We start from the raw sequence: 12,805 nt of genomic DNA on the forward strand, positions 1-12,805 counted from the left end.
GAACAGCCTTTGTAAATTCTGAATTGTGTATTCACATTAAATAAACTCAGCCTCCGTTGTTAATATTTCCAAGCCTCCGATATAACAAATGATTCTTTCTACACTGGGATCTGCACAATGTGATTACATTACAAGACTACTCAGGAAGAAATTACATTAGGATTAGGTAGTGTGAGGTTGAAAAGGTTCTTTACCTGTGAGAGAGGTTACCTCTCACACTTCTCTTGCTGACTACCTAACTTATTGATTTTGCTAAAATATAAACCTTATTGAATTAGGACAGGGATACTGAATATTCCCTAAAGCCTGGTACAGGACTTCTCTGGCAGAAATCCTGGCCAGGAGTGTGTACTCCTGGGGACTATAAAAACTAAATTTATTATGAGTTTTCTTATGAATTACTAGGGGGCCCTACCCAAGTGGCCTCAAATTAACTTAGACCCTTAGAACAATAATCCAGTGATTGAAATCTCTGGATCCAACTGCAGATTTCCTAGAAAAAACTCAAAGCACAAGTCTGCTAAGGCTACTATTGATGTAAGTAAGTAGCTAGGTTAGACTTAAAAATTAAACAAATGATCCTTGGAGTTCTTCCTAGCTTTAAAATTTTAAAAACAAAAACAAAAAATACCTATAATAAAACACATTGATAAATAGAAAATACATCTAATGAGTGATCAGAAATCAATACTGATCAGGAAACTTGCACAAGCCTTTTAGATAGCCTCATTCACCAGAGGGCAGACAGCAGAAGCAAGAAGAACTACAATCCTACAGCCTGTGGAACAAAAACCACATTCACAGAAAGATAGACAAGATGAAAAGGCAGAGGGCTATGTACCAGATGAAGGAACAAGATAAAACCTTAGAAAAACAACTAAATGAAATGGAGATAGGCAATCTTCCAGAAAAAGAATCCAGAAAAACGATAGTGAAGATGATCCAGGACCTCAGAAAAAGAATGGAGGCAAAGATGTAGAAGAGGCAAGAAATGTTTAACAAAGATGTAGAAGAATTAAAGAACAAACAAACAGAGATGAACAACACAATAACTGAAATGAAAAATACACTAGAAGGAATCAATAGCAGAATAACTGAGGCAGAAGAACGGATAAGTGACCTGGCAGACAGAATGGTGGAATTCACTGCTGTAGAACAGAAAAAAGAAAAAAGAATGAAAAGAAATGAAGACAGCCTAAGAGACCTCTGGGACAACATTAAACACAACATTTGCATTATAGGGGTCCCAGAAGGAGAAGAGAGAAAGGACCCGAGAAAATATTTGAAGAGATTATAGTCGAAAACTTCCCTAACATGGGAAAGGAAATAGCCACCCAAGTCCAGGAAGGGCAGAGTCCCATACAGGATAAACCCAAGGAGAAACACACTGAGACACATAGTAATGAAATTGGCAAAAATTTAAGACAAAGAAAAATTATTGAAATCAGCAAGGGAAAAGTGACAAATAACATACAAGGGAACTCCCATAAGGTTAACAGCTGATTTCTCAGCAGGAACTCTACAAGCCAGAAGGGAGTGGCATGATATACTTAAAGTGATGAAAGGGAAGAACCTACAACCAAGATTACTCTACCCGGCAGGGATCTCATTCAGATTCGATGGAGAAATCAAAAACTTTACAGACAAGCAAAAGCTAAAAGAATTCAGCACCACCAAACCAGCTCTACAACAAATGCTAAAGGAACTTCTCTAAGTGGGAAACACAAGAGAAGAAAAGGACCAGAAAAACAAAACCAAAACAATTAAGAAAATGGTCATAGGAACATACATATTGATAATTACCTTAAACGTGAATGGATTAAATGCTCCAACCAAAAGACACAAGCTTGCTGAATGGATACAAAACCAAGACCCATCTATATGCTGTCTACAAGAGACCCACTTCAGACCAAGGGACACATTCAGACTGAAAGTGAGGGGATGGAAAAAGATATTCCATGCAAATGGAAATCAAAAGAAAGCTGGAGTAGCAATACTCATATCAGACAAAATAGATTTTAAAACAAAGAATGTTACAAAAGACAAGGAAGGACACTACATAATGATCAAGGGATCAATCCAAGAAGAAGATATAACAATTATAAATATATATGTACCCAACATAGGAGCGCCTCAATACATAAGGCAAATACTAACAGCCATAAAAGGGGAAATCGACAGTAACACAATAATAGTGGGGGACTTTAACACCTCACTTACACCAATGGACAGATCATCTAAAATGAAAATAAATAAGGAAACACAAGCTTTAAATGACAAAATAGACCAGATAGATTTAATTGATATTTATAGGACATTCCATCCGGAAACAGCAGATTACACTTTCTTCTCATGTGCGCATGGAACATTCTCCAGGATAGATCACATCTTGGGTCACAAATCAAGCCTCAGTAAATTTAAGAAAACTGAAATCATATCAAGCATCTTTTCTGACCACAACGCTATGAGATTAGAAATGAATTACAGGGAAAAAAATGTGAAAAGCACAAACACATGGAGGCTAAACAATACGGTACTAAATAACCAAGAGATCACTGAAGAAATCAAAGAGGAAATCAAAAAATACCTAGAGACAAATGATAATGAAAACACGATGATCCAACACCTATGGGATGCAGCAAAAGCAGTTCTAAGAAGGAAGTTTATAGCTATACAAGCCTACCTGAAGAAACAAGAAAAATCTCAAATAAACAATCTAACCTTACACCTAAAGGAACTAGAGAAAGAAGAACAAACAAAACCCAAAGTTAGCAGAAGGAAAGAAATCATAAAGATCAGAGCAGAAATAAATGAAATAGAAACAAAGAAAATAATAGCAATGATCAATAAAACTAAAAGCTGGTTCTTTGAGAAGATAAACAAAATTGATAAACCATTAGCCATTAACCATTTTTCAAGAAAAAGAGAGGACTCAAATCAATAAAATTAGAAATGAAAAAGGAGAAGTTACAACAGACACCGTAGAAATATAAAGCATCCTAAGAGAGTACTACAAGCAACTCTATGCCAATAAAATGGACAACCTGGAAGAAATGGACAAATTCTTAGAAAGGTATAACCTTCTAAGACTAAACCAGGAAGAAATAGAAAATAAGAACACACCAATCACAAGTAATGAAATTGAAACTGTGATTAAAAATCTTCCAACAAACAGAAGTCCAGGACCAGATGGCTTCACAGGTGAATTCTATCAAACATTTAGAGAAGAGCTAACACCCATCCTTCTCAAACTCTTCCAAAAAATTGCAGAGGGAGGAACACTCCAAAACTCATTCTATGAGGTCACCATCACCCTGATACCAAAACCAGACAAAGATACTACAAAAAAAGAAAATTACAGACCAATATCACTGATGAATACAGATGCAAAAATCCTCAACAAAATACTAGCAAACAGAATCCAACAACACATTAAAAGGATCATACACCACGATCAAGTGGGATTTACCCCAGGGATGCAAGGATTCTTCAATATACGCAAATCAATCAATGTGATATACCATATTAACAAATTGAAGAATAAAAACCGTATGACCTCAATAGATGCAGAAAAAAAGATTTTGACAAAATTCAACACCTATTTATGATAAAAACTCTCCAGAAAGTGGGCATAGAGGGAAACTACCTCAACATAATAAAGGCCATATATGACAGACCCACAGCAAACATCATTCTCAATGGTGAAAAACTGAAAGCACTTCCTCTAAGATCAGGAACGAGACAAGGATGTCCACTCTTGCTACTATTATTCAACATAGTTTTGGAAGTCCTAGCCATGGCAATCAGAGAAGAAAAAGAAATAAAAGGAATCCAAATTAGAAAAGAAGAAGTAAAACTGTCATTGTTTGAAGATGACATGATACTATACCTAGAGAATCCTAAAGATGCCACCAGAAAACTGCTAGAGCTAATCAGTGAATTTGGTCAAGTTGCAGGATACAAAATTAATGCACAGAAATCTCTTGCATTCCCATACACTAATGATGAAAAATCTGAAAGAGAAATTAAGGAAACACTCCCATTTACCACTGCAACAAAAAGAATAAAATACCGAGGAATAAACCTAGTTAGGGAGATAAAAGACCTGTATGCAGAAAAGTATGACACTGATGAAAGAAATTAAAGATGATACAAACAGATGGAGAGATATACCATGTTCTTGGATTGGAAAAATCAATATTGTGAAAATGACTATACTACCCAAAGCAATCTACAGATTCAATGCAATGCCTATCAAATTACCAATGGCATTTTTCACAGAACTACAACAAAAAAATCTTAAAATTTGTATGGAGACACAAAAGACCCCCAATAGCCGAAGCAGTCTTGAGGGAAAAAAACGGTGCTGGAGGAATCAGACTCCCTGACTTCAGACTATACTACAAAGCTACAGTAATCAAGACAATACAGTAGGGGCATAAAAACAGAAATATAGATCAATGGAACAGGATAGAAAGCACAGAGATAAACCCATGCACCTACGGTCAACTAATCTATGACAAAGGAGGCAAAGGATATACAATGGAGACAAGACAGCCTCTTCAATAAGTGGTGCTGGGAAAACTGGACAGCTACATGTAAAATAATGAAATTAGAACACTACCTAACACCATACACACACAAAAAACTCAAAATAGATTAGAGACCTAAATGTAAGACTAGACAGTATGAAACTCTTAGAGGAAAACATAGGAAGAACACTCTTTGACATAAATCACAGCAAGATGTTTTTTGATCCACCTCCTAGAGTAATGGAAATAAAAACAAAAATAAACAAATGGGACCTAATGAAACTTAAAAGCTTTTGCAAAGTAAAGGAAACTACAAACAAGACGAAAAGAGAACCCTCAGAATGGGAAATATATTTGCAAATGAATCAACGGACAAAGGATTAATCTCCAAAATATATAAACAGCTCGTGCAGCTCAATATTAAAAAACAAACAACCCAATCAAAAAATGGGCAGAAGACCTAAACAGACATTTCTCCAAAGAGGACATACAGATGGCCAAGAAGCACATGAAAAGCTGCTCAACATCACTAATTATTAGAGAAATGCAAATCAAAACTACAATGAGGTATTACCTCACACCAGTCAGAATGGGCCTCATCAGAAAATCTACAAACAAATGCTGGAGAGGGTGTGGAGAAAAGGGAACCCTCTTGCACTGCTGGTGGGAATGTAAATTGACACAGCCACTATGGAGAACAGTATGGAGGTTCCTTAAAAAACTAAAAATAGAATTACCACATGACCCAGCAATCCCACTACTGGGCATATACCCAGAGGAAACCATAATTCAAAAAGACACATGCACCCCAATGTTCACTGCAGCACTATTTACAATAGCCAGGTCATGGAAACAACCTAAATGCCCCTCGACAGACGAATGATTAAAGAAGATGTGGTACATATATACAATGGATATTACTCAGCCATAAAAAGGAACGAAATCGGGTCATTTGTAGAGACGTGGATGAATCTACAGACTGTCATACAGAGTGAAGTAAGTCAGAAAGAGAAAAACAAATATCGCATAGTAACGCATATATGTGGAACTTAGAAAAATGGTACAGATGAACCAGTTTGCAGGGCAGAAATTGAGACACAGATGTAGAGAACAAACGTATGGACACCAAGGGGGGAAACCAGTGGAGGGTGGGGGTGGTGGTGTGATGAATTGGGAGATTGGGATTGACATGTATACACTGATGTGTATAAAATGGATGACTAATAATAACCTGCTGTATAAAAAAATAAATAAAATAAAATTCAAAAAAAAGAAATCGATACTGAGAACTAGGAAAAAACTATTTCTTACGAAGGTTACCTTTGGGGTTGACTGGCTTTTTCTTGGTGACATGTTTCTGAGATCTTTTTCCTCGGGGATCTTCCATGTATTTCCTCTGGCATTCATCAGCAGATCGAGAACCTACAGCCATAGCCACCTCTGACCAGAAACCAGGTTTGTGCTTTGGAAGAGATGCAAAAGCACTATGGAAGACCAAAAACAGTTAAAGAACAAGAAATTCAACTCAGTAAAAAAATAACCTTCTGAAGGCATACCACTAAATCAAGGAGAATTACTCAGCTGAAGGAATTTTATCAAAATCATTCTAGATAACTATTTAGGAAGAAGATAGTATTCTCTCCACTTAATAACTTACTCTAATGCTTAAAATACAAAGACGTAAGTGTACATATCTAGTAGATGCCTTCTATTTTGTTGTAGTTTATTAAACCTGAAAAACCATGCCCAATCTTTCAACATTTTTTCCTAAGTCCAACTAATCAGTGATTAGATCTCTGGGGGGACTCTAGCATGACTAACTTTTCTATACTGCTGCGCAAATCTTACTGGTGCTAACTATATTGGAAGACAAGCTCCTAGTTTCTATATATTCCATGTTACAAACTCTTATTAAAAAGTGTTACGCTTGCTTTCATTCTATTATAATTTATAGAACACAGTATTTTAGATATAATACTTAATTGAGGGAAATGAAAATTGAAATAGAAAAAAACTAAGTCAATATAAGGTAGTTCCCCAATTTAACAAACAAGTTACATTCTAAAATCTCACTGCAAATGATTACAGTTAGTCCCCTACATATGAACGAGTTCCGTTCCAAGACTGCATTTTTAAGTCTAATTTGTTGGTAAGTCCAACAAAGTTAGCCTAGATATCCAACTAACACAATTGGCTATATAGTACTGTACTGTAATAGGCTTATAATACTTTTCACACAAATAATACATACAAAACAAACACAAAAAATAAAGAAAACATTTTTACTCTTACGCTAAAGTACCTTGAAAAGTACAGTAGTACCAGCTACATCACCACTGCTTTTATGCTTGCTTCCGGACATCCTGGGCTTGAAATAAAGATACTGTACTACTGTACTTGATACAGTACTGTACAGTAAAGCACACAAAAGCACAACTACTTGTAAAGGATGCACACACGTGACAGTATACACCAGACATGTGAACTAACTTATGTGACTGGACATGTGAACACATGTTCGCATCTTTGAAAGTTCACAACTTGAAGGTTCGGATGTAGGGGACTTACTGTATTTAGAACCTGGTATACATATTACTGCCCTCCCCCTCCAAGAGATTTTATATATTGTGGTTAGGGTGATAGTTCTGCCAGAAAAGATCTATTTAACTCACCAATTAACCTATGCAGTGTTATGCTGGTAAATTTTTAACAACTAGTTCTCTGGGGTTAAAAAGCCCTGATTTGTAGTGTTTGTCAATTTCCATATTGTAAATACTCCTATTGTGGCTGATTTCAAGTTACCAACATGGAGTAAGAAATGTGCAACAGCACATAATTATATAGAATTTCCACTACACAGATATGACATATGTAAAAAACCTCAAGGGCACAGATAATAAAATATAGTAAAATAATTAGGAAGTGATGAGTTTAGAGTTTTAGTTTGTTTCTAATAAATTTAACTTTTAGTTTATATAATTTAATTTTTAATAATGATTCTGAAACATTTAATTTGTAAAATTCCTGAAAATTTAAGAATCAACTTTTGTGAATAGATACGATCTAACTACAGAATACCACTCACTCGATGCATAAAAGGAGAACAAATACTTATGGGCATTGAACACTTAACAAATGTTCTACTCTTGCATAACTAATCATTCCACATGTGTTCTAAAGTGGAGAACTATAGGGAGGGGGCTCAAGCTTCCCTATCTGTGTACATAGCTAACATGCAAGTCTATGATTGCCTAAAAGGACTATTTTGTCATAATAAAAATACTTAATGCATTTAATAAGAAATTAGTCTGTAATGAATACATCTCCTCTAGTTAATCCCAGATAATTTTAAAAGGCAAATGTAATCATATCACTGCAGTCCTACTTAAAAATCACTTCATCATTTTTAAGCATAAAAACCAAAATATGACCTATGTTCTTCCTTGCCTGTCTATTCTCATCCTCTACTGCTCTTCCCTCACTTTCTGTACACCAGTCATTTTGGCCTTTAGTATTTTTAAATATGCTCTCTTACTTTCTACTTTTACATACACTGTTTTAATTTAAAACGTACTTATCATGAATCTTTGGCTTAAATACTTATTTAACCTTCAAATCTTAGTTCTAGTATCTGCCTAAACTAAGTCAGATTTCCCTAATACTGTCATAAACTTCTTAACAGGGATTATTTGCTAAGTATCTGTCTACCCTACTAGGTTATAAGCATGATGGGGGGTACAAAACAGTGGGCTGCAACCAAGAATCACTTAAGGAGCTTATAGCAAAATGCAAGCAAGCAAGTAAAATAAGCAAACAGATTCATAGACTCTATCCCTGAAGATTTCAATACAGTAGGTCTGGGGCAGCAATCCTTTGCATTTTCCAAAAGCTCCTCATGTGATTATTTTGCTTTGAAGTCAGCATTAGAATTGCTTTATGTTGTTTGTAAGAAAGAGGCATTACATCTAACTGAGTGGAAAGTAGGAATAGGTGATAACAAGGAAATGTTACAGGGAGGAGGTGACATGTGAGATAAAATTTGAAGGATGGATAAAAATATAACAGGTGAAAATGAGGCCACAATATTGGCAAAGAAATGAAGACAAGGAAGAACTACATATGGTTAGGGAATGATAAATAGTTCATATTTATAGTACAGTAAATTTCAAAGAAATGGCTGCAGGTCAAAGCTGTAAAAAACTGGAGAAGCATAACCCAAACCCAAACCTGCCATACCTGAATATTTTAATAGTATGCAGTCTAGGCACTTTTTAAACATTTTAAGTAAAATTGTCTTTTTGGGTATGGTTCTATGAATCTTAACAGATATATAACAGAACAGATGGAACAGTTCCATCAGACCGAAAAAACCTCCCAGTGCTACCCCTCTGTGGTCCACCACTATAACCACGGGAAATCCCTGATCCATTTTCTTTCTTTTTAGTTTTGTCTTCTCCAGAACATAATATAATTGGAATCATATAGTATGTAACCTTTCGGGCTAGCATTTTTCACTCAGCATAATACCTCTGAAATTCATTCAGGTGGTTACAAGTATCAATAGTTCTTCCTTTTTATTACTCAGTAGTCCATTCACTGTAAGATCATACCACAATTTCATTTATGAAGAAAGTATCATGAAAATCAGGCAGAGAAATGAGCTACGTAAAACCAAACTGTAACGTTGTTTATGAACTTCTGGGCTCACACTGCAAATTTTGATGTATTTTCTTTGTTGTTCAGTTCAGAATATTTTCCCTTGAGACTTCCTCTTTGACCCATGGATTATTTATAGGTGTGTTATTTTTCAACCACTTGGAACTTTTTGTTTTCTTTTACTGACTTGTAGTTTAATTCAATTATGGCCAGAGAACACCCTTTATATAACTTTAGTTATAGTCAATTCATTAAGATTTGTTTTATGACCTAGTAAATGTTCTTTCTTAGTGAATGATCCACCTATCCTTAGAAATAATGTGTTTTTTCCCTGTTGGGTACACTATTCCAAAATGTCAGCTAGCACATTTGGTTGATGGTGTTGTTCAGTTCTTGTATACCCTTACTAATTATCTGTCTACTACTGCCATCAATTACCAAGAGAAGAACACTGAAGTCTCCAACTATAATTGTGGATTTGACTCTTTTCAGTTCAGTACTTTCCTTTTAGTTCTGTCAGATTTTGATTCATGAATTTTGAGGTTTTGTTCTCAGGTGCATACACATTTAGGATTGTTAAGTCTTCCTGGTGAAATGGCACTTCTATCATTTTGTAATGTCCTTCTTTATCCTCGATATTTTCTTCATACTGAAATCTTTGATTAGTATTAGTATAGCCACTCCAGTTATCTATTGAGTTTGCATGGTACGTATCTATCCTTTCACTTTTAACTTCCCTATGTCCTATTTGAAGTGAGTGTCCTTTATACAACACAGTGGGATCATGTTTTTAAATTCATTCTAACAATCTGTCTTTTAAATGGTGCATTTAGATTATTAACATAATTAATGTAATTGTTTTTCTTTCTTCCTCCTGTTTTCTATTTCCTTTTTCTGCCTTTTTTAGTATTTTAATTTATCTATTATATGTTTGAAGATATCTGTGTAGTTTTTTAGTGGCTGCTCTGGGGTTTACTATATACATACTGAACAGTCAACTTAGAATCAGTATCTTACTGCTTCAAGTAAAATCTTACCATCATATAAGCCTCTTCCTCATTTGTCTTCTGTATCACATTTATAAATACTGAAGAACTCCATCATGCAATGCAATATTTGCCTTAAACCGCTAAACATTTATAAGAACTCAAGAGAAGTCTACTCTATTTACCCAGCTGCCATCTGTCTTCCTATTCCTCCATTCCTGATACTGACTGCCTCTTTCCTCTCTCATCTCATCCCATTCTGCTATTGAGCCTATCCAATGAGTTTTTAATTTTGATTATCTTATTTTTCAGTTCTAAAATTTCCATTTGATCCTTATTTACATTTTCTATTTCTTGCTGAGACATTATAAATTTCTGTTCAAGAATGTTTGCTTTTAGTTTCTGAAGCATTTTTATATACCTGCTTCAGAATCTTGTCAGATAATGCCAACATCTGTGTCATCCCAGCATTCGCATCTGTTGATTATTTTTTCCATAAGAGTTGAAATTTTCCTGGTTCTTTGTATGCTAAGTAATTTTGGGTTATTTCCTAGGCATTTTGAATGACAAAACTCTGGGTCTTATATATATTTTATAGAGAATATTAATATTTTGTTGTAGCAGGCAACCAACCTGACTGTAACATGAGCTATAAATTCCAGTCAGTCTTCTGTGGTTGAAGTTTCAGTGTCAGTTCCATTTTTAAAGCTTTGCAGTGCTATTAGGATATACTGCATGTTGGACACTGGGTGGCTGGCCTGGAAACTGCGTGGTGGTCTACCATTTAGTTCAGTTCTCAAAGTCTTGGGTATGCTGTTTTGGATCAGATCCACAAATGGGCAACTCAAGGGTGAGCCTAAAAGTTCATAAACAACTTTATAGGGTTGCTTTCCCTAGGTCCTCCCTCTCTGCAATCTTTGGTTCCCTAGGGTTCCCATTTTTGATTCTCTGGCAGAAACCTGGGGTTTTAGTTACCCAGCTCTGCTGCACACTTTATACAATTGTATCTTTCTCCAGTGCCAAGCAGAGGACAGAAAGAGAAAACTGCAAAATGGTTTGCCCCACCCTTTTGAGACATCTACTCGAACTGGAGAGGAAGGTTCCGCACTTTCAGAGTTTCAGGTATGTGTGGGCCCCAACTGATGCCGTGATGCTTGCCCCTGCTGGATTGTATGGGTACTGGGTTATAAGAGAAAGGAGAAAAGAAAAAGAAACAACCGAGAGATTTCTTCTACTGTTTCTGAGTGTTAGTAATCCCCCTTCCTGTTCAACCCAGAACTGAAGGGCTTCTCTTTGAGATCTCTTTGTCTTGCCTCAATGCCCCCTTCCTGGTTTTAGGTGGCCTTGAGTTTAGCTTGGGGGAATATCTAGAGGAAAAACTGGAAATTCACTTCCAGTTTGGTGGTTCTTAAAATTCTAGTCTCCCCCAATCAACCTGTTATTATTTATCTTCCTGAGTCAACAAAAAGCTGTTCCAAGCATTCTGTCCAGGTGTTACAGCTGCATAGAAGAAACAGAGCAGAGTATGCTTACTCATCTTACTGGGAACTGGCATTTCTGCAGTCCTGGCATTTAAAAATCTCCTTGCATCATGTGAACATACAGCAAAGGTTGACAACCTTTATTAAAGGAAATAATGGGGGATACAGCTGGAAAGGATAACTGAGGTCAACTATTACTCTCAATGCAAGGCAGAAATCTTTATATAATTTGAATTTGAGCAAGAATGCAAGTGAAGGTTTTTGATGTGTCAGAACCACAACTATACATTAAGACTAATCTGGAGTTGTGTAAAACAGATTACTCAGATGAAGAGAACAAAGTACAAACACAAGGCTACCTCCACAGTTCAGGCAAAAGGCATTAAAGGTCTGAAAAAAAGAGTAGTGTTAAGAAAAAGGCTGCACAGGCATATCTCGTTTTATTGCCCTTTGCTTTACTGTGTTTTTTACAAACTGAAGGTTTGTGGCAACCCTGTGTCGAGCAAGTCTATTGGTGCCATATTTCCAACAGCGTTTGCTCATTTCATGACTCTGTCACATTTGGTAATTCTCACAATGTTTCAAACTTTTTCATTATTATTATATTTGTTATGTGATCTGTGATGCTACTCTTGTATTGTTTGGGGTGCCATGAACTGCGCGAATATAAGACAGTGAATTTAATTGATAAATGGTGTGTGTGTTCTGACTGCTCCACTGACCAGCCATTCCCGTCTCTCTCTCTCCTTGAGCCTCCTTATTCCCTGAGGACGCAAGAATACTGAAATTACGCCAATTAATAAGCCTACAATGGCCTCTAAATATTCAAGTGAAAGGAAGAGTTGCAAGTCTCTCACTTTAAATCAAAAGCTAGAAACGATTAAGCTTAGTGACGCAGGCATGTCAAGAGCTGACACAGGCTGAAAGCTAGGCCTCTTGTGCCAAACAGTTAGCAAAGTTGTGAATGCAAAGGAAAAAGTGCTCGAAGGAAACTAAAAGTGCTACTCTAGTGAACACACAACTGATAACAAATAGCCTTATTGCTGATATGGAGAAAGTTTAGCGATCTGGATAGAAGATCAAACCAGTCACAAGATTCTTTTAAGCCAAAGTCTAATCTAGAGCAAGATCCTAACTTTAATTCTATGAA

General features: G+C 36.0%; 1 protein-coding gene across 3 annotated transcripts in view; it reads right to left on the reverse strand.

Moving 5' to 3' along the window:
• MIS18BP1 (MIS18 binding protein 1) overlaps nt 1-12,805 on the reverse strand; it is a 59,563-nt gene that overhangs the window by 13,053 nt on the left and 33,705 nt on the right. For all 3 annotated transcript variants that reach the window (XM_057542624.1, XM_057542623.1, XM_057542625.1), the window contains one exon: nt 5,853-6,016. In XM_057542624.1, the coding sequence (XP_057398607.1) occupies nt 5,853-6,016 (164 nt within the window). The remainder of the gene's footprint in view (nt 1-5,852; nt 6,017-12,805) is intronic.

Source organism: Balaenoptera acutorostrata, chromosome 3, assembly GCF_949987535.1.
Source record: "Balaenoptera acutorostrata chromosome 3, mBalAcu1.1, whole genome shotgun sequence".
Lineage (NCBI taxonomy): Eukaryota > Metazoa > Chordata > Mammalia > Artiodactyla > Balaenopteridae > Balaenoptera > Balaenoptera acutorostrata.